Source organism: Podarcis pityusensis, assembly GCF_964106645.2.
Source record: "Podarcis pityusensis genome assembly, chromosome: 1".
In the NCBI taxonomy this organism is placed as follows: Eukaryota; Metazoa; Chordata; class Lepidosauria; order Squamata; family Lacertidae; genus Podarcis; species Podarcis pityusensis.
This window is the reverse complement of record NC_138028.1, coordinates 35,345,021-35,370,848: the sequence shown is the minus strand read 5'-3', so window position 1 is coordinate 35,370,848 and position 25,828 is coordinate 35,345,021. Positions and strand designations below refer to the sequence as shown.

The 25,828-nt window shown below is 43.5% G+C and overlaps 1 protein-coding gene across 11 annotated transcripts in view; it reads left to right on the top strand.

Moving 5' to 3' along the window:
* The first annotated feature begins 14,306 nt into the window (after window positions 1–14,306).
* The window catches only part of NPAS3 (neuronal PAS domain protein 3), a 641,499-nt gene continuing 629,977 nt past the window's right edge, over window positions 14,307–25,828 (top strand). For 4 of the 11 annotated variants that reach the window (XM_080977751.1, XM_080977758.1, XM_080977757.1 and 1 more), the window contains exon 1: window positions 18,396–18,793. Coding sequence is in view for 7 of the 11 variants with exons in the window: in XM_080977758.1 (XP_080833884.1) it covers window positions 18,744–18,793 (50 nt within the window). In the remaining 4 variants the exon portion in view is untranslated. Of the gene's footprint in view, window positions 14,632–18,394; window positions 18,794–25,828 lie in introns of those variants that run through there. The other 7 variants (XM_080977754.1, XM_080977753.1, XM_080977750.1 and 4 more) reach the window with 4 other exon arrangements.

The following is a 25,828-nucleotide window of genomic DNA, read 5'->3' as shown; positions in this document are numbered from 1 at the left end:
CATTGGCGACCCCTGCTCTAAGGTAAGTGTATATGGGATCACAGCCTTGTATTTATTTCTGTTCTATTTTGTTCTATCTCATCCTGCTCTATGAATACTGTTTCACTTTCCACCTAAATGATATCTGATTAAAGTGAAGCAAAAATTAGATGATACAATGAAGGTTTGAGGCATTCTCTCTAGTATCTGTCACAGGCTCCTTCCAACAGCAGATAATGAAAATTCAAAGTCAAACCATTTAACTTTAAGTAAATGGAAATGGATTTCTAGAGAAGAGATTTTCTTTCACTTGTGAGAGAAAGGAATAGGAGTTCACTGGCAGTTAATATAAAGATACCACATATAATTGTGATAATATAATGTATAAATATTAAGTGTTATTATATTACACAACCTGTGGGTGTGGGTGTATGCGTTAAAAAAAAATTTTTTTAGCATCACTGAGTTTTTCCCCATAACTTTGGATGCAATATGGTGCATTGTAAGAAAATACATTACATTATTAGAAATGCTTTGAGCTCAGATGAAACAATTTGCAGAACATCTTGTAATACGATAACAACTGTGTAAAAAAAATAAAAATCTGAAAGATGGAATCTAACATTTGCATTCTGATCGTCATGCCTGCGTGTGTTCAAACACATACATGGAGCTCCTCAGTGTATGCCCAGAAAGGAGATGAACACTGCTTCATTTATTTAACAAAATTATTATACTGCTTGATTGTAAGAGAACCTCTAAGTAGTTTACAAAAATATTATAGAATCATAGAATCTTAGAGTTGGAAGGGACCCCAAGGGTCATCTAGTCCAACCCCCTGCAATGCAGGAACCTCAGCTATCCATGACACATGGCCATCCAACCTCTGTTTAAAAACTTCTAAGGGAGAAGAGTCCACCACCTCTCATGGGAGTCTGCTCCACTGCTGAACAGGTCTTACTGTCAGAAAGTTTTCCCGAATGTTTAGGCGGAATCTCCTTGCTTGCAACGGAAGCCATTGGTTCGAATCCTAACCCTCAAGAACAGAAGAAAACAAGCATGCTCCCTCCTCCATGTGACAGCCCTCAAGATATTTGGAGATGGTTTTTATATCTCCTCCCAGTCTCCTCTTTTCCAGGCTAAACATACCCAGCTCCTTCAAGTGCTCCCCATAAGGCTGGTCCCAGACGCTTGATCATCTCAGTTGCCCTCCTCTGCACATGTTCCAGCTTGTCAACATTCTTCTTAAACTGTGGTACCCAGAATTGGACACAGTATCCCAGATGTGTTCTGGCCAATGCAGAATAGAGTGGTACTATTACTTCCCTTGTTCTAGACACTATACTTCTGTTGATGCAGCCTAGAATAGCATTAGCTTTTTTTTTACTGCTGCATCACACTGCTGACTCATGTTAAGCTTGAGGTCGACTAAGACCCCTAGATCCTTTTCGCATGTACTCCTACTAAGCCAGCTATCCCACATCCTATATTTGTGCATCTGGTTCTTCCTGCCTAAGTGCAGAACTTTACATTTGTCCATACTGAAATTCATTTTGTTGATTTGTGCCCAGTTCTCCAATTTGTTAAAGTCATTTTGAATTATTCTTCTGTCTTCTGCGGCATTAGCTACCCCTCCTAGTTTGGTGTCATCTGCAAATTTGATGAGCATCACCTCAATTCCTTCATCCAAGTCATTTATAAAGACGTTGAACAACGGGCCCAGGACAGAACCCTGTTGCACCCCACTTGTCACTTTTTTCCAGGATGACAAGGAACCATTAATGAGTACAGTGGTACCTCGGGTTAAGAACTTAATTCTTTCTTGAGGTCCGTTCTTAACCTGAAACTGTTCTTAACCTGAGGTACCACTTTAGCTAATAGGGCCTCCCACTGCCGCTGCACCGCCGCTGCGCAATTTCTGTTCTCATCCTGAAGCAAAGTTCTTAACCCGAGGTACTACTTCCAGGTTAGCGGAGTCTGTAACCTGAAGTGTCTGTAACGTGAAGTGTCTGTAACGTACCGTCCCCCTTATGAAAGCTTTGGGTTATGCATACCGCTAACCCGGAAGTAGATGCCCCTTGCTGCGAACTTAGCCCCTGGATGCGAGCAGAAGTCGCGCTCTGGCAGCGTGGCAGCAGTGGGAGGCGCCATTAGCGAAAGTGTGCCTCATGTTACGAGTGGTTTCCGGTTACGAACGAACCTCCAGAATGGATTAAGTTCATAACCAGAGGTAGAAGAAGAAGAAGAAGAGTTTGGATTTGATATCCCACCTTTCGCTCCCTTTAAGGAGTCTCAAAGCAGCTAACATTCTCCTTTCCCTTCCTCCCCCACAACAAACACTCTGTGAGGTGAGTGGGGCTGAGAGACTTCAGAGAAGTGTGACTGGCCCAAGGTCACCCAGCAGCTGCATGTGGAGGAGCGAAGGCGCAAACCTGGTTCCCCAGATTACGAGACTACCGCTCTTAACCACTACACCACACTGGCTCTCACTGCTCTCTACTACTGTACACTTTGGGTTCGGTCAGTCAACCCTATGAAAATATACATTAAATCATTGATAAGCAACAGTTAAAAACAGGAAATTAACATATTCAAAAGATGGTTAAAATCAACTGCAGCTAAAAGGAATTAAAGTACATCTAGCATCTACATGTCTGAATAAGCTTGCCTAGACAGAAATGTTTTGCGCAGGTGCCAAAAAGAATACAGAGAAGGCAGCTGCCTGATATCAATAGGCAGGGAGTTCCAAAGTGTAGGTGTAGCGAGACTAAAATATTGATTTCTTACAAGTGCCTAGAATTATATGGCATCTGTAACAGTGCCAGATTGAAGTGGTCAGTGGGTATATAGGGGGTAAATTGATCTTGCAAGTAAACTAGACCCAAACTATTATTTACTAATAGTAAGACCTTGAACATGGTCTGCTAATAAATGGGCAATTGGTGCAGATCTCTGAGCAATTGTGGCACAGCCTTCTGCGTTAACTGCAGTTTCTGGGTCAAGCATGAGGAAAGCCCGCATAGAGTGCACTGTGGTAATTCAGTCTCGAAGCCACCATTTCTACAGAGGGACAGCTCTATTCAAGAACAGGGATGGGTGAGTGTGAAGTTGTCCTTTCTGTTTCAGTGAACAGAAACACGGTTGTAAGTGAGAAAACTCCATGCGCCTCCATGTACCCAGAAAATCACTCGATTGAGATGTTAGTGTTTCTATCATATTCCTTCCTAGCGTGTCGGGAAGAATGCTAGGCTGAACATTTCCCCTGTATGCTAATTTTGTATGCTACAGGCATTTCATTTTATTTTTTTCTGTATGGGAGAATATTCAAACATGCACAATGATTTTGTTGAAACAACTGGCTTACTCCTTGTTGTCCTTCTATTGGCAGGTGAAGACCTTCTTATTCCAACAGGCTATTAGGAACCAACTGTTTTTAAGGAAAGAGCTGCTGCTTTGATGTTTTCATTGTTATTATTTCTATTTTTGATAGCTCTTTTTACATAGACACCGAACACACCAAGCGAGTTTTAATTCTATTAGTGTTTGATTACGTTTTTAATGATTATTTTTTTCTATGTTTTTAGCTTTTTCTGTTTCCATGTTATTTATAAGCCACTTTGAGTCCCGGTCTGGGGAAAAACAAGATTTAAATAAATGTAATAAAAGACTGATAAAGTCCATGGGCATGTATGTAATGTTACATGTGTTGATCCACCACACGACTTTGTTTTTGCTTCAACAGGCTGCCTCTGGAAAATAATTTTGCTAGCTGCCTTGGGCATTTTATATAGAAAAGCAGGCTATCAATATTTGCTGTAAAACTGAGCAGCAGAGAGTTAATGAGGCCAGGATGGCTGCAAATGTTTCTTAAAGTTCAACAAGCCAGATTGTTTCCAAGCATGTTTATTTTCATTTTGGCCAATGGACAGGCCTTTCTCTTCCTTCACCACCTCCCCTTCTTCACTCGTAGCTGAGGTTGTAATCAAGGTGTCATGTGCGTAGGGGGAAATAGAGATAGCCATTTTCAGTCAGAGACTGGCACAGAAAAATGCAGAAAAGTACATTTTCCTAAGGATAGCTCTGCTAGATTGAGCCAAAGTCTCATCTAGTTCAGCATCTTATTCCCACACTGGCCAGCTAGATGCCCATGAGAAGGCCACAAGCAGGAAATGAGCACAATTGCACTCTCCTCACTTGTGTTTTCCAGAAACTGCTATAAATAACAAGTGAAGAGGACTTAGGTTACCCTTCCCCAACCAGGCTTCCTAAGGGTGTTTTTGACTAGAGCTTCTATCATCACTGACCAGGTTGGCTGGTGCTGATGGCAGTCCAACAACATCTGTAGGGTATGAGGTTGGGGAAGGCTGATGATCTTACTGTTCCAGTCTAAGATACCTGTAGTTTCCATACAGTATTAATTTCATTTCCCTTCTTACTGCCATAGATTATCAGATCCACACGGATACACCTCTTTTTTTCTAGTCCACATTTTGCATTTCAATAATTGAAGGCAATCAATGAATTATGAACCCCATAGATTTTGTATGTTTTGGTCAAGAGCAAATTCCCATTAACTTCTGTAAGACGCCACCCTAATAATATTTATGCATTTATTAAACTTCTATTTTTTAATTTTTAATTTTTATTATTAATTAATTAGATTTCCATGGCAATCTTGTTTAGCTGAGCTACAGAGCATCACATGTAAATGAAAAGTCAATAAATGGATGTAGGCATTCAACCTGAGCCGTTAGATACAGGATACCTATCTTGCCATGCCAAGACAAAAGTGTGGCAGGTTTTTATCTGCAAGATGTTGTTTGCAGATGATGCAGCCTTGACAACACACTCCAAAGAAGTTCTACAGAGACCCATCAACTGTTTTGCCCAAGCCTGCAGGGCATTCAGCCTCACCACCAGCCTGAAAAAGACCAACATATTGGGTCAGGACATCACCTGCACTTCATGCATTAGCTTTGGTGACCAGATGTTTTGTCTACCTGGGCTCCACCATAGCCAGCAACCTCTTCATTGATGCTAAGCTGGACGAGCATATTGGTAAGGCAGCAATGGCAATGGCTCACCTTTCCAAAAGGGTATGGGAGAATGTGATGCTAACAACCAATACCAAGATGAAGGTCTACCAGGCTTGTGTGTTGAGCACCCTGCTTTATGGAAGTGAGCAGTGGGCAACTTGCACCAACCAGGAGCGGTGGCTCAATGTCTTCTATAGGTGCTGTGTCAGGAAGATGTGGGGCATCAAATGGCAGGACAGAATCTCAAGCAATGATGTGCTATTCCAAGCCCACATTCCCAGAATGTTCACACTTCTGTCTCAGCAACGTCTATGCTGACTTGGTCATCTACTCAGAATGGAACATGGCAGGATCCCCAGGGATGTGATTTACAGGGGGCTGGCATCAAGCACCAGGCCTGTTGGCAAACCAGCTCTACATAATAAAGATGTCTGCAAACATGACATGAAGGCTAGCAACCTCAAACCTGCAGTGTGGGAATCCCTTGCAGACAACCTCAGTGCCTGGAAACACACATTAAGAAGGGCCTCATATGATGATCTCAGGATCCAGGTTGGTTCATACGGGGGAGAGGTGGTCTTTGAGGTTTTGACTGGGTTTTATCCTGTGATACACCTTGGAAGTTGTCGGAAAGGCAGGATATATATCATTCCTTCCAGCATTATTCTTTTTATTCAACCCTATATTCATGCCATTCTTGTACAGCTTCCTAAGGAAAAGGAAGGGTGCCGTTAAGAAGTCTTTAATCATTCCTCCAGCCATTTATTGACCTGCTCTCTAAAGGCCATATACACTTCTTGATCTGCATGCAGAATTCCTATTGATATCGTTAGGAGACTTATAAAAGATGTCAATTAGAGAGAAAATAAACCGGTTTAAACTACTTGTGAATGTCTCTATCTGATATCGTTCATGAGACATGGAATTTGAGTAGCGTTTTGGGTAGTGAACGGGGGCGGGGGGATGGGGACGATTAGCTAGCTATCCCATATTTTTCTGCGAAAAAGACTTTATATTTAACCCTGAAACAATTGGTGTCCCTATGGTATAAACAGGATAGATAATGAATATAAGTGGGATAGAAAATTAATCCTACTTGTGAGGAAAGAGACAGTCATAATTCACTTAGGCTTCTCAGCTCTTACGTTATGAGGTCTTCAGCTAACGCATGGGATCCATTCTACATCCCATAGATGCTCATTATGAATTCTTTTTATGTGCAACATGTGGGGACTAACTAGTTTCATATCTCTTAGTATCAGCTGTAGTCCAAAGCATTTTGTATTAAAGTGGAATGCAAACACAGATGCTATTTAATACAAAGGATTTGAATGCGAACTCTGTTTTAACGTTGAATTATTTATCTTAATTTGGTTTAGAACAAAAGAAAATCCCTGTTAAAGTAAAAATAAAAAAGGATATTACTGATTTCTTGTTACAGAGCTGCATGAGGAAAAAATGTGCACTCTAGTTTGGCCTATCATCGACACAATGCCCTTTAGTGTGCTACAATGGGGATCAAGATATTTGCCAGTTAGAAATCTCTGCTTAGCCCTTTTGAGATGGTTTATAATGCTACATTTAGAATGCCTATTTCACAGTAAGCAATATCTGGAACCTTGACCAAGAAAGGTTATGCTCCTATCAAAGCTGTTGAAAAGTCTGAGGGTCAAAATTTTTCCTAGGGGTTTGCTGCTGTGGTGTCTCTGGATGCAATAACACCTTGGGGGCGTTTCCTTGGTATCCACAAAGCTTCTGAACAGCTTGCACCTGCAACCCCCCCCCCCCAAACACACTTGCTTTAAAGAAATGATGCTAATTGCTAAGGGAAGAACAAGTCATTCTATATCTGTTGTAGCCAATTGTTTAGATATATGTTAAGTGGGCTAAGTTCAGACTAGAAAATGGGCTGGGGTCCTCTTTGTGTCTTAGAACCAGTACTGTTTCCAGAAAAAGAGGTTCCCGAACTCACCATGAACACCTCCCTTGTTCTTTTATAATGGCATAGTGCCCGCCTGAGAGGTGCCAGAACTGTGCTCTGGTGAGTTCCAGCTGGAAAAAAAGCCCTGCTTAGAATTAGAATTGCAAAGGACCTAAAGTCCAGGAAGAGCAGGTGGACCTCAGAAAGTTCCTTCTGGGGACACAAAGGGGAGACTGGGGGTGGGGGCAGAAATCTGAATCAGTTCACACCTAGTAATTTGTGCTTTCAGTACGCAAATGGAAGCACAGCCATCGTTTGAAATTCACAGTTCTCTAAATTTTTGCACTTCTCCAGCCAAGTAATATGCAAAAAAATGCATATACATTGGTGAAAATAACATGCCAAAATGCATTACGTTGGGGGAAATTGCTTTGCAAAAATGTGTATATTAGGAGAAATTCACACTAAGATGCTGGCGAATATTCATTGGACCTTTTTTTTTCCAATTGCAAACTGATGTGGAAATGTGAAGAACTGCATTTAACACTGGGAAAACGGGTAACGGAGAGAAACCGAAAAGGATATATTTGCCAATGCCTAAAGGAGACAAAGCAATATTAAACTAAAACCCAACGTGACTGTCACCTGCACAAGCCGGCCGTTTTGCATGAGCAAAACATCTCCACTGAGATGGCTTTGAACATTCCAAGGAACCAGAAGGGTAGGTTGTACTTTCTTTCTCTGCAGTTCTTCTGATGTAAAGGCTCCAGATGCAGAGACAGCTTGTGTATTCCTCAAACACAAGTTGTTTCTTCCCCACCCCAATATTACATCAGAAACAAGAGAAAAGCACAACTTACTATGTTTTCCTCTTCCGCTGTCTGTTTAGACTGGCACATGCCGTTCTAAATTTTCCATAAGGTGGTCTCAGGGAGGACAGCATGCAACTGCATGCCACTCAATATAATATCTTTAGTTTTGTTGGCAGTACCTGAATCTAAGAGGGATGCCTAGGAAAAGAATGAACGCTGACAACTGAAAAGTTTCTCTCAAAGCTCCTTTCTTCCAGGACAAAGTCAGGCAGAGGAATTGAAACTAAAGGAAGCCTGCGTAATAGATGCTGGTATAATTTAACCCACCCTTCTTGCAGGGTTAGCTTTTGCTAGGTTGCTAGGCCACATCACTCAGCTCAACAGAGTTTGGAATAGGGTACGTCTTCTGCTCGCCCATCATGCTCCTCCAATGGCATGCCACTTTTTTTTCTTTTTTTTTTCATTAATTTTCCAAAAAAAATAAAACAAACAAACAAACATAAATCTCAACTTTATTTGAACCAATCTTAGTAACATTGTTAAGTGACTTCCTTGAGTCCCTCTAGTTGAATTTCAGTGAATATCATTATAACAGTTTTCCAAAACCCATTTTCTCATAAAATTAACTTAATCACTTAACATCTTTATTCTTTCTGTTTAAACTTTAAACATATTAATCTCTAACATTACATATTTAAATCCTAAGCCTATCTGATATTTGCAAGTTTTTCCAATTAAATTATCTTAACATATTTAACTAAATAGTCTTTAAATTTCATCCATTCCTCCTGGTACTCCTCCTCCTTCTGGTCTGACTCTTCCAGTCAGGTCAGCTAGCTCCTAAAAATCCATCATCTTCATCTGCCATTCCTCCACTGTAGGTACTTCTTGCGTTTTCCAATTCTTAGCTAACAAAATTCTTGCTGCGGTTGTGGCATACAAAAACAGTTTAACATCTTTCTTGGGCAATTCCAAACCTGTTATTCCAAGAAGAAAGGCCTCTGGTTTCTTAATAAATGTATATTTCAACATTTTTTTCAATTCATTATAAATCTTCTCCCAGAAGTCTTTCACCTTGGGGCAGGTCTACCACATAGGAAAAAGGGTACCCTCCTTTTCTTTACATTTCCAGCATAGATTATCACTGTTATGATAAATCTTTGCTAATTTTACAGGGGTTAAGTACCATCTATACATCATTTTCATAATATTTTCCTTTAACACCGTGCATGCAGTGAACTTGACCCCTTTCCTCCACAACCTTTTCCAGTCTTCAAATTATATTGTGTCCCAATGGAATGCCACTTTTGGGGACTTAACCTGGCCATGGTTGAACCCTGGCTGCGCTGGGATGGAGAATTTCAGCAAGCATATCTCCAGCTGGGCCATGGGCATAGTCGGGGGGGGGGGCAGGGGGCAGCTGCTCCCCCAATCAAGTAAAACTATAGAAATACTTAACTAACTGACCAATCAGGTCGATTCTGCCCCCCCCCAACAAAATCCTAGCTACACCCTTGAGCTGAGCTGGAATGAGAGACTTCACCCAGCATAGTTCTGGCTAAGGCCAGGCTCAACCTGAGATCTGACTACTACAAACTCTGCTCAGCCCAACGAACTTGGGTTTGGATAGCTCCCTTTAAAAACTCCATTCTATCATTACATCCACTGTGCCATTGAGAGCGTGCTCACTTATGGCTTATGTGTGTGGTACGGAAGCTGTACTACCCAGGACAGGATGGGGTTGTGCAGGGTTGTCAAGGCAGCAGAGAGCATTGTTGGCTGCCCACTCTCCACCTTAGAGCAGATTTATGCCACAAGGTGCCATAGGAAGGCACTGGACATAGTAAAAGGTCCATCGCATCCTGGTCACTGTCTCTTCGAGCTCTTGCCGTCGGGACGGAGATACAGGACGATGAAGACAAGAACGAGCCGTCTTAAGAACAGCTTCTTCTCCAGAGCGATCTCGGCCCTGAATGGGAAGCCCGGACTTTGAAAGTCATCTAATCTCCCTTGCTGTATTATATTGTATTGATTAATTAGAGTTTTTATGGAGCAGTCAAGTAATTTCGTTGTCCCCGAAGGGGGCAATGACAATAAAGATATTATTATTATTATTATTATTATTATTATTATTATTATTATTATTATTCTATCCTATGGAGAACATACAATTCCCATGCTAGAACAGCTCAACTGGCTATCAGTTTGTTTCCAGGCACAATTCACAGTGCTAGTTATCACCTATAAAACCCTTAAGTCTAAGCTATCTGCTTAGTTGTGATCCCTCATATGAACCTGCCTGGGTTTTGAGATCTTTGGGGGAGGCGCTTCTCTAGGTCCCACCACCCTCACACATATGTTTGGTGGGGACACAGGAGAAGGCCTTCTCGGTGGCTGCTCCCAGACATTGGAACTCCTTCCCTAGAGAAGCTAGACTGGCTCCCTCTTTGCTGTCCTTCCACAAGACTTTCTTGTTCCATCAGGCTTTGGGGAACTGCCTGCCTTTAATCAAAGGACTGGTGCTGTGCTGCTTTCATTGGAATTACTGGTATGTTTAAAACTGATTTTATATATGCATGTCGTTTTAAATCAATATCTAACTATATTTCAATGAATAAGTTTTCTATGTTTTAGCAGTTCTTGATTTTATCTGTAAGCTGGCTTGAGCTCCAACAGGGGAAAAGGTGGGGAATAAATATATAATAACAACAATAATAATATCCTTTCCTGCCTGTCTTATTCTTTGTAAGTCACCCTAGCACAGTAAGAAAACACCATTATGAGTCTAAATTAAATTTCCATACTGCCCTTTCTCCAAGGATCACAGGGCGGTTTACAATATAAAAACACAAAAATACATAATACAAGCAAACATGATGCCCCCTCTGGTTTAAAAGGACATAGATTGTTTACTTAGCCAAAGGCCTAGGAGAAGGGAAATGTTTTTGGATGGTGCCTAAAGATATGTAATGAAGGTGCCAGGCAAGACTCCCTGGTGAAAGTATTCCATAAATGGGGAGCCACTGCAGAAAAGGCCCGTTCTCATGTTGCCACCCTCTGAACCTGTCACGAAGGGGGCACATGATGAAGGGCCTCAGATGGCTCACAGGCACAATTCAAAAATCCACTCTAGGGCAATACCTTCATTTGACAATCAAAATGTCACAGCATCCTATGCAAGCTTTCGAGTTCACCATAACTCTTCTTCAGTCTAGATGGTAAACTGAGCAAATGTGGGGCTGTAGGGGCAGGGGAGAGGTGATGAAGCCATCTCTGGCTATGCACACATTAGTGGCTGAAAACGCAGTGAGGTTGTCTCCACTCCACTCCACCCTGGCATTTTAAGCTGCATTTTTATATTGCTGTAAACACCAGAGAGTGGGTGGGGATGTTTGCACCTGTGCATTGCTTATTTGGTTTCTCTGGATCTGCAGCTTCTGGACTCCTATCCACAAAGCTGTCATCTGTGTGTGTGCAACAGCTGTCTCAGTTTAACTGTGAAGTGAATGTGGCTTATGTTTTCAAATTGGATGGAGGCTGGTTTGAGGGAAAGTGCATCAAACAGCAGCATTTCTTAAGAAACGACTGCACTGTGGTTAACATCATGTGAACATGGCTTCAGACACCAACAGTGAGAGCCCACTGGAGCCAGAGTAAATGGTGATGTATACACAGCCAAAGTCTACATCTTGTAAGTGTGTTAGGCTGGAATGAGGGATGAGGCAGCAGACATTCAAATGAAGCTGTATTAGGTGCTGTTTGGGTATCAAGTTGCACTGAGGTTTGCAAACACAAAAGCCAGCTGTTACCAGTCTGTCCTCTATCCTGAGGCAAAACATACAGGGTTTTTTTTATAGATGGGCAACAGGAAACAAGATACTTGAAGTAGTTCTTGTATAAACAAAGGCACAGATTCATTTTGGTGGAGCACTAGGGAAACAACAGCCAAATTAGGTAGCTTTGCCTAGCAGTTGGAGAGAATTAAATTTATTAATTTATTATTATTATTGTCAATGGAAGTTCATTCTTTAAACCAAAATGGGTCTTTGCATACAAACCATTGCACATGAGTTCTGGTGAAAATTAGGAAGGAGTGCAGTGCAAGAGAAGAAATGTGCATAGGCTGAAAGACAAATGCATCACTTGAAGGTACCAACTCAGATTCTCATGACTCTCAGATTTCACACAACTGAAATGTGGGGAATATGCATACATATAGCTTCCCCTCCCATGAAGATCTGAGGTGGTGCAGTCCTAGGAGAATTGTGTCTTACTGAATGTTTGTTCTTATTACTTTACACTAAAGCATGAAATACAAAAATGTTTTTGAGAGAAGTCTTATGGCAAATTGCAGCGAAATCTAGAGGCATCCAGGTTACCTACTGCTTGGCCAAAAACTCTCATCTGCAATGGTAATGTTACTGTAAATGGGAGTTGCCACATTGGATAGGCATGTGTCTGCAAAATCAAACACTTCCATTGCCCTATTCTCATTCAAGACTCTGAAGTGACTTGTTTAGCTTTCCTTAAAACAATAAAAATGTCTATATTTTCTATTATGAAAGTTTGCACATATCACTAACCATAGTTTGGTTCATTGTTTTGTTCAAGCTTGGGCTGCCTGAAAAACCACCAACTCTAATCAGAGTTTGTTCTTGGATGTAAAGATGGTTTATCTAAACCACGTGCCAAAATTCAGACCACATGCTAAACCAAACCATGGCTTAGCTCACAGCAGGAGGACTGGGTAGGCGGGGAGCACACAAGTTGTGATCTCCTCTCCTGGAAACAGCAGGCACACATTTAGCAATTAGAGAGAAAATTAGCTACCACAAGCGTTGCGTGGGCGAGTAAACCAAAACAACTCTACTCCAGTGATATGCACAGACTGACCGGCCAGGAGCCACAGATTGTGCATGCAGACAATAAAAATAAATCAAATCCCGCCTGCTTGGGCGAAACAAGACTTCCCCAAATGACCGTCCGTGTGGATAGTCTTCCTTCTCCGGGCAAATGCTTTGGCACAATTGCACGGATGGGCTGAATGGGCTAACCAAAGTGCAAGCGCGGAGAAGGAAGGAAGGAAGAAAACGGAAGGAGCTCGGAGAAAGACCCGGGACTGCAGTGCTTCTGGTCAACGCCAGGGGAGTCTCTCCGCAGCTTTGCGAGGACCTTTCTCCCTTTGACATCCCTCGGGGCTCCCCGCGAAGAGCTGAGTGGGAAAGGCACGCAGCGTGGGGCTGCGAGCGCGGCGCATTCCAGAGGTGCTGCCCCCTAAAGCGCCTTTGAGATAGCTCCGCGCGCGGCGCCGGCAGGGCAGCCCGCCATTCAGTCAGTCCCCCAGCCCGGTGCGATTTGGGGTGTGAGTTTTTCTCTGCAAAGCGGCAAACCAGAACAAGCTTTCAGGGGGCGGGAAGAGGAATTTGACTTTGCACTCGCACTCCTTCGCCAAGGAGCGGCCAGATCCCTTAGAAGCCCCAAACTCCTTGGCGGGGTCCAAAAACGCGGAACTTTTCTTTGTCCCGGTGTAGGATGCCTACGTGAGTCACTGAGGCTGCCCGGCATGCAGAGAAGTGCCCGTGTCGAGCGGCTGGTGTGGATCGGCCCGGGTTAAGGGGACGGCGGCGGGCTCCGCCACGGCTGCAGGCAGCCCAAGCAGCGAGCTGCCTCGCTCGTCACCGCGCTCCTTGCGTTTGGCGAGGCCTTTCTTTGCGCCGCGCCGCGCGGTATAATTGATATGTTGGCAGAAGCGACAACGCGGACCGGTGCGTCCAGCAGGCAGCTAGGCGAGAGGCAGGCGCGCGCGCGGGCGCGCACCCCCACCCCACCTTCCCAAGTTTGAGTAGCAATAACAGTGGCGCACACTAGGAGGGCAGGAGAGTCACTTCCCTATAATAGAGAAGCAACTCTGCCGTTGCACAAAAGCCGCGCGTTTTCTCCTGGGTGCAAATCAGCCCTTCATAGAGAGCAAAGACAGAAGGCGGCCGGGGGGGGGGGGAGAGGAGGAGAAGAAGAAGAGAGAGAGAGGGGGAAGGCAACGCTAGTTCCCAAGAACTTGAGCTAACGGCAGGCTGCTTCCTCCTCCACTCGTCTTTTCTTTTCTTTTTTTTTTTGGAGAGGGGGCTCTTCTCCTCGCCGCCACTTCTTTCTCTCCCCCGCCCCAGCCCTCTTGGTTCTGGCCCATCGCTCCGCGGTCAGCGTCTTTCTTGAGCAACAGAGGAAACCCTCCAAGACTTTTGCGTTTGGGGGGCGGAGGAGGAAGAGAGGAGGAGGGGGGCGGGAGGCAATATTTGCTGCCCATCATTTTCACGGCCGCGCGAAAGTAATCGCGCGCCCCCTCCTCTCTCTGTGCTGTCCCTTCTCCGCTCGGATTCCTCGTTCCTGGACTAGAGATTTCCCTTCTTGATTCCCGCCCCCCCCCACTTTTAAATTTTTGCAGCCTTCCCTTCCCGCCGAATCCTGACACGTTGCATGTTTGCAGATTGGTGAAAATACCTTCCCTCTCCTTCTCTCCCCCCCACCCCGCTTTTCACTCCCAGCCCCCCCCCCGCCCGCCTCAACTCAATCTCAGCCCAGCCGCTCAGATCAAAGCGCCGTGCCTCCCTCCCAGTGGCCGCCGCTCACTAATGGGATTGCAGTGTGCCTGGCTCTGCTGCTGCAGCCGCCGGAGGGAGAGGAGCTGCTGTACCTCTTCGCCGACACTCGCTGGGTGCTGAGCCGCGGGGATGATCCGGATCTTCCCGGATTTCAGCGTGCAGGTGACTGCAGCTGCGGCCGGCGGGGCGGCGGGAGGAGTGCCGGCCGGTCCGGGCATGGGGAGAGCCAGTTCCGCAGCCAACGGGAACCCGCAAAACGTCCAGGGCATCACTTCCTACCAACAACGGTAAGTACACAGCCCCCAAAGTGTGCGTGTGGATTAGGCTTCTTCACTTGTTTTTGTGCGTGTCTTTCTGTGCTCGTTTGTTTTTAAATTTTAAGAAATCACGTCTTGCTTGCTTTTTCTTTTTGAGGGGGGTACCCAGACACTTAAAACAAAAAAGGATCTTTTAAAAGCGGTGCCCAGAAATGTTCCTGGAGCTTCGAAAGCAACAATAACAAAAAAAAGGGGAAAGTGAGATTCATGGCAGCTCAAGGGCTGAGGATCTTCCTCCTACTCCTGCTGCAAAGTTTGGGATCCTGTCTGCTTAGCCTCCTTCCTCAAGTAGGGATTTCTCAATGTCAATGCCTTGTGCAAACCCCACAGCATGGCAGCCAAGAGGTATAATTGATCACCCTACGGTGATTGATAATTTGTTTTCAATTGAACAAGATAGAGTTTTCACTTGGCGTTTCACCCTTTGCAATTCCACACTTTTATTACAACAGTATTAGCATGTCACCTGTTACTAGGGGAAAATCTATCAGGAAACCTTAAGCGGGCTCAGCACTGTGGAGTATTCAACTGAAATGCATTCTAATGCAAATTTCCGAGGTTCACAGACAGCTCCTTTAGGAAGGAAACATAACCAAGTTGGCTTAGGCAATAAGTCATAGTGAAGTTTAAGGACCTTGCTCACCTTTTCACTCTCCCTCAACCATTCACAGACAGGTGGTAATGTCAACAGGACCTATAATTAAATGGCATTCCAGTCCTTTTTTCCTAATAAACAATAATGCTTTTGTTTGCTTTTCTTTGTCACTAGAAGATCACAGCAAAGATGCATTGATAAAAAGGGAGCAAGAGACTAATTTTAGACTGCACCCTGCAACATTATTTTATTCTTTTTGGTGCCTTCTAAGTTGCTCCAACTGTTAAGTGTCATGATAAATGAAATATTAGATGAGAAGCTCAAGGATGTGTGCAAACATAAACAACTCATACTTTAAACTTAAATTTTGAAGTTCACTGGTTTGGGAACTCTTTAGAACCACCAATGTTTATATTTCAACCATTAAAGTTTAGACTATGACCCCACTCTGTCCATCATTATTGAGACAGACAGCTGTTAGGGCCAAGTTTGGGGAACACAGTTTGCTTTTAGTAAACTGCGTGCTGCTGATACTTCTGCACATTTAGGATAAACTCTTGAGATTCTTGAAGTCATCTCAAGAGACGCTAAAGCATGCTCGGAGCCTGTGAATGTTTGAAATTCAAAATCAGTGTTGTTTTGCTTAAAGCAAACACAGGCATTCTTTATATAAAGTAAGTGCTGCGTGACAGATAGAAAAGATAGATAAAAGTTGGTGTAGCTCTAGCCTTCCTTGGTTTCCGAATTACAATTTTTTGTCACTTGGAGAATTCTTAAAATTACAGAGGAAACCTCTTTAAATAGGAAGCACAGTGTAAGAATCAAAATAGTTTTGCCTCTGAAGGGGGGGAAGTCAAGGGTCAGAAATAGCAGATTAATTTTTACACAAGTGCAAGATACTTCCTGAGAAATTATTATGCATTGGAAAGAATATATGCACCATATCAGTTTATAGTATTAAAATGTAAAATTGCCTAAGCTGTAAGGAGTTAAAGGGATATAGTTACCTCTAACCTGCAGCTATTTATCCCAGCTAATGCCTATTTACCTGGGAGTAAGCCTCATTGAATTTATAAGGATTTACTTCTGAGTAGACATGATGAGGACTGCACTGTAAGGCTGCAGTCCTATGCACACTTTCATGGGAATTAGTCCTATTATACTCTGTGGGACCTACTTCCAAGAGCTTAATTTAGCTAGTATAGGTTCATTCTTTTGCAATTCAAATTTATATTCCAAGATTCTTCCCTTTCAAAATGCACAGTAAAATAAAACCCTTAAAAAGTTCAGAATATTAACTCTGCACATGCAGATGAAAAGCAAGTTGTATTCTTTCATTTGAGCTATTAAAAATACTCTTCCATGTGATTCTGTGAAATTGTTCCAATAAGGCAGGAGGGTATTGCTACTTCTTCCACACTCATTACAAAACCCAAATGACACCTGTTAACTTTATTGCTTTTTTAGTAGGATAGGGGAAGTTAAAGGGTGTTCAGAATGCCTCCATGGAATCCTGTAAGATCAGAATCCTCCAAACCTGAGTTTATAGGAACAGCATTTATATTCTGTGACAAAATAATTAGCAGGTCCCTTTCTACGCAGATGTACTTCCTTACAACTGTTTATCCCTAATGATTTTTGTGTGCCGTAATGCAAAAGAAGGACTTCTGATGGGTTTGAATCAGAAGAAGGTGAATGAATAGTGTTTTGGGGAGAGAGACAGAAGCAGTTTGTAGAGTTCCAGGATGCAAGCTACTCAGGCTGGTTGTATCTGCTTCAGAGTCCTGAGGGACGTCAGGCAGGTCAAACTCGCTGCCTCCTGTGGCAGAGATCATATTTTTGGGGTCACTGACTGCGCCCTGCAGCCAAACTTTCCAGCACTTTGCAAACTCCTTATGCAGCCATCCTCTTACCTACGCATGTGTGGATTAGTTGCATTCCTTTTAATTGCCTTCAAAATCCAGCTGGAACACCTTAGATTTTAAATGGTCTGATTGCCCTGCTTTTGCTTGAAAACTTAACTTTTTGTTACTCCAGGAACAAAAGCAGGGGGCTTAACACCTTACTGACATGGAACTGCTTTTCAGCTGACATTCGGAAAATACATTCGACAAGTGCCCCCTCCCTCGGGCTCTTAACTTAAAAAATAAATAAAAATAACCACACCATTTCCTCAACTATGCTCACTCCCACCCTTTATTTCACACATTTCCTTTTCAAGTTTATAAACTGACACAATAGCAGTCCGTATTAAGCACAGAGTGTGAACTTTCCCTAGGAGGCCGGGCGATCGCTGTGCCACGAGAAATACGGTAAACTGTACCTCGCGATGGATTGCTTTTGCACCCATTTCCGCGCAGTCTCGCGTCCGCTCCGTAGTATTACGGTAGTTGGACGGAGGACAAGAGTCAGACGCATGTGCAGCCAGCCTGCGTAGCTGAAAGATGTCATTCCATCCTCCGTGCACACACACGCGCACATGCTGTGTACATAAAGACACGCACGTATGCTAATAGACGCATAGGCACCCAGATCTGTGCACACTAATAACACCCCCCTCTGCATGTGCATATGCATACATATGCATGTAAGTAGTGCACACACACAGATATAACGTGTGCACTATGTACCATGCAAAGTACACTCTTCCTATCCCTTCTTTTGACCCTGCCATTCCGCGAATGCGCGCAGCCTGTTGCCAGAATCCGTCCCCAGCCGCCAAGCGAGTGCTTGTCTGCGGCTCTCCAGCCTCCCTCTCTGTCTCCCTCTCCTGCCGCCGCCGCCGCCGCCTGCGCTGCTCCAGAGAAGGAAAGTCTGCGAAACTGCAACTGAGTGGCGTTGTTGCGCCGGCAGCGGAGGCTCTCGCGTCCCTTTGCACGCAAGGAGTCAGAGCGGTCGGAGCCGGCGGAGCAGCAGCTGGAAAATGCCCAGAAATACTTTCACAGCGGCCAAGCGCGGGGAGCCCTGACTTCTCACTTTCCCGCCCCCCTCCCCTGGCCATGGCCTGGCCCCGCGCTTGAGCCGGTCCCGCGGGCTCTCTCTCTCTCGCTCTCCCCCACACCTGCCGGGCGATGCCAGCGGCCGGGGTGCCCGCCGGGGCTGCGCGCCTTTCTCCGCCCGCCGCGGCCGGCCGCTCGTCGCCGTGCCTGACATGCCTTCGGAGGCGGCGGAGCCTGGGCTCTCTCGGAGGCTCGTCGGCTTCTGGACGGCGGCGGCCCGGGCCCCAGCGGCGCTAGCGAGCGAGCCGAGCAGCGAAGCAACAACCTGCGCCAGGACCGCTGCGCCGGGGAGCGGGAGCCCGCAATGCATTGGCCTCCGTACTTTTCCTCAGCCTGCCTGCCTGAGCAGGGCCATTGCCGCCGCCGCCGCCGCCGCTCCTGCTAGACACAACACCACACACCAGGAGGGGGAAAAGTAAGGGAGAGAGAGAGAGAGAGAGGAAAGGGGAGAGAGGGGGAAAGGAAAGGAAAAAAAAAAGCCCAGGAAGATGGCGCCCACCAAGCCAAGCTTTCAGCAGGATCCTTCCAGGCGAGAACGGTAACACTTTCTCTGTATTGAACCTGAGGCGGCAGCGCCTGCCTGCGTCTGGGGCGCCGCCGCCGCCGCCGCTTGCAGCCTCGGGTCTGGTTTGGTCGGCTTCCATGCCCGGGAAAAGGAGAAGCGGAGGGAGGGGGTTGGCGGTGGAGGAGGAGGAGGAGAGGAGAGGCAGGCAGGCGGCGGCGGCGGCTCTCCTCAGCCTGCAAAGCCCCGCTCGCGCTGCTCGGGAGTTCCTCTTGGTGCATGCATATTTGTCTGCTGCTGCTGCTGCTCCTCACACAGACACAGCAGCACACTTGGCTAGTCTGGCAGCAGCAGCAGCAGCGATCCTGCGCCTCCCCGCACATTGCAGGAGTCGGTGTTTGGCGGGAGGGAGGGAGGGAAGGAAGGAAGGGGGAGTGAGGCGGAATTCCCGGGAGGCAACTTTTCGGCTGGATGGTCTCGGCAAGGAGGAGGAGGAGGCGGCGGCGGGGCGGAAGGGGGAGAGGCGGGGAGCTTTCGCCAGGCCCAGCGTTGCCTCGTCGAAGGGCCGGCTGGGCTGGTGCGGCTAGGCCGAAACGGAACTGGCCGGGCTCTTCTTCGCAACTGCTGGGGCAACTTTAGTCGGAGGCGCCTGGAGACAATTCCGCTTAGCCCTTCTCTCTCCTCCCGCGGTTTTTTGTTTTTTTTTTTTGTGGGGTGGCGGGGCGGGGAAGCAGCCCGAGGTTGGCATTTAGTCTGTCGAACTTGTTTGCTCTAATGCGCGGTCAGGGGAGATGCTCTGGTAGAGTTTGCTGTGGCGGCCGAGGCTAGAAGTGGGCTCGCCTTTGCAAGTCTCCACACTCCTGTTTGCGTCGCGCGCTCTCTTCCCCCCTTTCCGCTTCTTCCCATATACTTTTACCGCCGTTGCTGGTCGGCTCCGCGTATTGTCGGTGACATGTCTGCGCAGCTGTCATCCGAGTCTCCAAGTAAAGTGTGTCTTTAGAGAAGGGCTCCCTCTCGATGGACAAGGGAATTCCCGGCCCATTGAAAATGAGTGGGCACGTGGGGCAGCCCCGTTTGGAAAGTAATGGGTACGTGTGGCTGAGCCACTGGAAACAATGAATGAGTGGGCTAATTGAGGTATGAAAGACCTTTGAAAGCAGGTGAGCTTTCAGGGCGAGCCACCCATGACCTTTCTGCAAGAGCATGCTGATAGGTTTTGTCCGAGCTCATAAAGTTTTAGCCTTGAGTCTGTTGTTTCTGAGCATGTGCAGAGCACGTTTTGGGTAAGAACAACCAGTCTTCCTAGAAACAGGGACAGGGCTCCTGGAGCATAAGGTGTGAATTCCAGGCAGGGTTGAGACTCATCACTTCTCTTTATGCAGAACAATTCCTGCACAAGGGAAAGTGGAGGGGTGCTGATGCGGGGAATCCAGAGAGGACAATTGGGAATGGCATAGAGGTTGCCATGGGTACTGAGAGGCTTGGTTACTCAGAGCAGAATAGTTGTGGCATGATAGCACCCACCACTGCACCGCAAGGAAGGACAACTTCCAGGGTACCTCCTCCACTAAGCAACATATTGCAAAGTTTACAAGTTCACCTGATGTTACTGCAAAATGCTTTGAAAAATCTCCAGAGCATCGTTTGAATCCTATATGACCAAATGGAGACCATAGTACATATTGGTTTCCTCTTTTGCTCCCTTTGATTTTCCAGTTCTGCTTGCTGAGGAAGGTTCCCATTTGAGATATAAAATGAAAACCGCCCCCTGAGTTGCTTTTAAAAATGTCTAAAGATATTATGGGGTGCATAATGATTGATCAGGTGAATGTGAAGAATTGTAGTTGTTGCTTTATGCTGATACAATGTACCATTTGGCTTTAAAAATGTGTACTGATCGGGAGAGTATAAATGTAAATATGTCCGCTCCTTGGATTAAAATGGGTATTTGAGGGTGCCATCTGTATCAGCTGAGCTAGTGCTTGGAATTGAGCCGATTTCATATTATTTTCTAAATAGGTTTAAATACAAACATTCTGCTTTTGTTCATTCTGTACTTAGTGCTTTGTTTATAGTATAAGCTGTTGCATCTTGTACCTCAAGCTATATTTGGATATGCTCATGATGGAAATACATCATCTTGTTCAAATTTATGGAAATCAGAGGTTTAACGTCCCTTTACTTCTCTTTAGCTATGAAAATTCTGTGTTTTCCCTCCAGTGACTGTAAAAGCATTTGTGTATTACTAATAATGTCTTTAGCAGCATGCTGGTTTCCTGCACATAGAGTTGTACATTTGAGAGGGGAGGAAAGCCAACACATAAATACCAATATATGCTGTCATCCTTTCAAGCACCCCCCTCACCAGAGAGTCCTGTCTCCCCCCCCCCCTTTATGAGCCTAGTACTATATTAGTAAGAAGTGTATTTGCCGGGACAGCTTCAGTAATCTCTCCAGCAGAGGCATATTTGTGTGCCATTTTGGGATTTTTTTCAAGATAGGAATCTTGAAGATAGAATTAATTTCTAGGGGAAACTTCATAGCCTGTGCATGAGTGCTTTCTTTATCACCTGTCTCCATTTGGCATTCGGAGAAGGTAAATCAAAGTGTGCGATTTGTTATTCTGCTCCACTTGAGAGCTGTACTAAATAACACTTGGTCTGAAATTCTGATTGAAGTTGTAGGAGGATATACTGTATTTAATTTAATGCCCTTTAATAGCATATTCTTGTTCAGCTCTGATGCTGTCATCTTAAAGGTTGGATCAGAGTAGTTATATCCTGTAGGGAGTGGGAGGAGTAATAATTTCAGCAAGGGAAGTAGCCTACATGCATGAAACGCCAGTAACCCAAAGCTTGGCCTAGTGTCCACAACATTGTTTTATGCCTTGAGGCTTAACTTGTTGTCACTGTGTACGGCGTTCCAGCTATTTTAGGATTTAAGGGAACCTGAGTTGTTTCTTTGCAGTGGGGGGAGAGGCTCTGCTTAAGATATGATATGTCAGGCTATTGGCTCTTAATGTAAGATAAGTTTAAAATGCATTTGTTTTTAATTAAGCAAATGCATACTATTTTCTTAGTACACAGTCCATACTTTACTTGGGTTTTGCATTCAGAAGCTTAAGTCCAGTTTCTCTGAAACTGTACGGCCTCATCCTGCACATTGTTATATGCATCGCTGCTGCAGTTTTATCAATCCACGCTTAACTGGAAGCTCCACTGGAGATAGTGCTACTTACACAAATAGAATTGGGCTACTCACGCCACTGAAATAAGGAGGTCTCTGTGTACAGAACTGTAGGGTAAGCCTCAGTTTAATGCACACTTGCTTGGAAGTAAGTCCCTTGACAATCAGTAGGGTTTACTCATAAGTGTGGTTAGGACTCTGCTGCTAAGATATTAAAAATGAATTCATTATGCAAAAGTCCAATATTCACAAATATCAGAATATTATAATTGGTGAGCTACAGATTTTTTTTTTTAAAAAAACAAAGACTAGAATTCTTTGTTATTTAGCAACTATGGATAATTTTCAACATTTTTGGTCATTATTTGAGAAAAAGTTATTGAACTTGTTGCATTTACTTCTACAGTCTTATAGGCAGAAAATGGTTCAAAAGAACCTAGGATTATCCAGCTCTGTGGAAATATCCAAGGATGTTAAATTCACACAATTGTAATGCATGTGATATGCCAACAGTGATTTGTAAAGCATATCACTGTGTTATGCTGTAAAGTAAAGACTAAAAAAAAGCTCCCTTCATTTTTTTATATTTCTTGCTAGAGTATATGCTTAAACACAGCAGTGATAAATGATGATATGCATTGTCTAACACTTGCTTTTATATAAATAGCTCCAGAAGATTGCTTAAATGATAATCGAAAATATGAAATAGGGTGGCCTTCATATCACAAGGCCAAGGGTCTACAAATGGAAAAACTGAAATAATGAAATATTTCCAAGGCAACAGACTGTCAACAAGAACAGTAATGCATGGGCATATCATAGAGGTACCAGAGAGGATATTAGATCGTATAGCTCTAGAGCTAGGAGTTATAATGACCTTTATTAAATAGAACCTCCCACATTGCCACAATATATCTGATTCCTGATTTATAGATTAGCAGTTGCACATTTTGAAACATGCTGCCTATATATTTTGTTTACTGCATTCATACTTGGGTTCACATACTATTTGTATGAGCATTGATCAACATATAGTATGTAATTTTAGCAGCTAATGAGATTTAATCATACAGGTTTTTGTCTGTATTTTTCATATCCCAGGATTCTATAACAAAAAAAGTTACAGCTATATAGCATGTGGTTGTTGTTTTTAAATCTTGATACAGAAATTTCAGGACATATTGGAATATAGTAGTTAGCATCCCACCCGGGAAATAAAAATTCCCTATGGGCAAGTTGCATGCTAGATCCTAAGCTATTTCATGGCATCATGGTGTGAGATGGTGAGCAAGTTAAACTTCCTTTGAAGTTTCTTGCTAGGTTGCTATAATAATACTTTTACCTTTTAAGAATTTGGTGTTCTGCGTCATTTTTAAATTATAAAGCAGAGCCACTTCAAACATAGGGATTGCTGGAATATCGTTTTGCCACTGCTTCCATCCATCTGCTTTAAGTGTAACCTATTGTTTTATAAAATGCTTAGAGGTTTTGCTGCAATTGAGCTATATATACATTTTGTTAAGCAAATAAAAATACTGTCAATGTTTTATTAGAAAAGTACAATTGTAAAACTATTATGCCCTATGTAGTTTTTAAAACTGGTAGTTTGCATGTAGGAAAGTCTATATCCTGAAATATTTTAATTTGCCCTGGAATTTCATATCCTTCACAGTAATTTTGGTAAAATTCTGTATGTGATGGAGCCATTTTATTAGTAGACTGTGAACTGCTAGATGCACAATAATTAGAAATTACTTTTCACCTGTTAGTTAACGTTTAGACTTCGTTTTAGCCAACATTGATATAAGAAAATTGTCCATTGCATAATGGAAAGTTTTTTGATGTTAGTGTTGGTTAGGAGCCGTTTTGATTATATCCATCTAATTTCAGGTGTGGAGGAGGGGATAAGCATGAGGTGCTCTAGTGGAATATTTTGCATGTATGATAACACATGAGACTTTCGCCTATGGTCAATCAATCTGAATATTATACCACAAGTTGCTGTCTTATAACCCATTCCCTTGGAACTAAATAGCAACAAATTCAGTAGCTCTCATCAGTACTTTTCTTAAGTATTTGCAAAATACAGCTGGATACTTTATAGTTGATAAGGGCTTAAAACTGATAATTAAAATGAAATGTTTCTATGTTGTTCAACCTGAATAGAATAGGATATTTTGTAACACCTTTTGCTTTGATATAGATTGCTTATAGTTAGAATGAGATGCTTGAACTATTGATGCCTAGAGACCTTGATAGGGTAATCATAATTTGTTGTAATACCATATAAATTTGCAGGAGGATAACACCGTATGGATATGAAAGCTGCTGTATCAGATGTGACTGCAACATTGTTTTGTGACCAGTATGATCAGTAGTTTCACAATATATAAAGTGCTTTTGAATGAATAGTTCTCCTGTGCCCTTTATTTTAACAGGACTTTGAGTGAAAGTATTCATTAATAATTTATGATATGGTTGTGTATTACACTGAAATATACACTATACTGGGAATAGCGTCTTCTTTTAAACATGAAAAATATAGGCCCTCTTGCTGGGACTATACATTTAAGCTCTGTTGTCGTTAAAGAAAAGCCAGAATTAATTGAGTGCACACGTTTGGTAGGAATAAACTGTTTACATATATCACATTTTTGTTCTTATCTTCCTATATTTTACTTCTTTCACAAGGTTGATTTCAAAATTCTTGTTTGCTGCAGCCATTGTGTATGCATTTAAACTCTCAAATTTGTAACGGAACTTTTAAAAAAAGATGGAGTGCTGGTTCATTTAAAGGAAGAGATTTAATTTTCTTATGAAAGTTCACATTTGTTCCATTTTTGCATAGAGCAAAACTTCTATGATACTGCGTGAATAAATTCCTTATTTTACTTGATCTAACCGATGATCAGAGGCACCCAGAGTTCTTTAGAGCTACTTCAGGATTCTTCACCTTTTTTTTTAAATAGAAAGAATGATTTAAGTTTGTTTTGTTCTTATCATATTATTATTATTATTATTATCATCATCATCATTTATTTTGTTTATGACTCATCCTCCCTTGAACAGAGTCCAGGGCAATGTATAACAAAAGATAAGCAATGCAGTTACATCAGTGATTAAAACAAATACACAAAGTATTCACAAAGTAACAGTCATTAAAAACAGAACTCTCACATTCCTGTTTAGGGCACATTACAGTATTAGACAGAAGAGGCCTGCTTGTGGTCTGGATCAACTGAATTCTGTCTGCACAGGGCAGAAAATAATCTCTGCTTACCTGGGGCATAAGGGAAGTGGCGTTTATTAAATAGCATAGCCGTGGCTTGGTCCAAAGCTCCATTTTCTTTCCCCCTGCAACCATGGGTGGGACGCCCAGCAGCTCCCCTTTCAGCCTCACTGGGCTTGGCGCCAAAATGTGCGCTTGAATGGAAACTGCACATTATAAGTCTCACCAACCATAGATATGCAAGGTGGGTGTGGGGGCAGCTCCCTGATTGTGGAATTCTCACCCCCAAAGGTGAGACTAGTTCCGTCCCTAATGACACTTAGGTAGGCAGCAGAAGTGTTCTTTTTCCATGTGGATTTTATAGGTTTTTAATATATGCATTCCAACTTTTCATTGAATTTTTGTGACATACAAAAACATGCAGACACCGAAAAAAGCAAGCAGCCAATAACAAAGTAATACAGTGTTGCAGACTGAAATAACAACAGCAAACCGGTATACCAAATTGCAATCATACTTCACTGAATATCAGGTGCTATTTAAATAGCCCAACCTTAATGAAGAATGAGAAGCCAAAGGGATATGGGAAGATCCCTCCCTGTTAATATCTTCAAGGAAGGGAAACCAATCTGCATCAAAATTGTCAGATTTAGCCT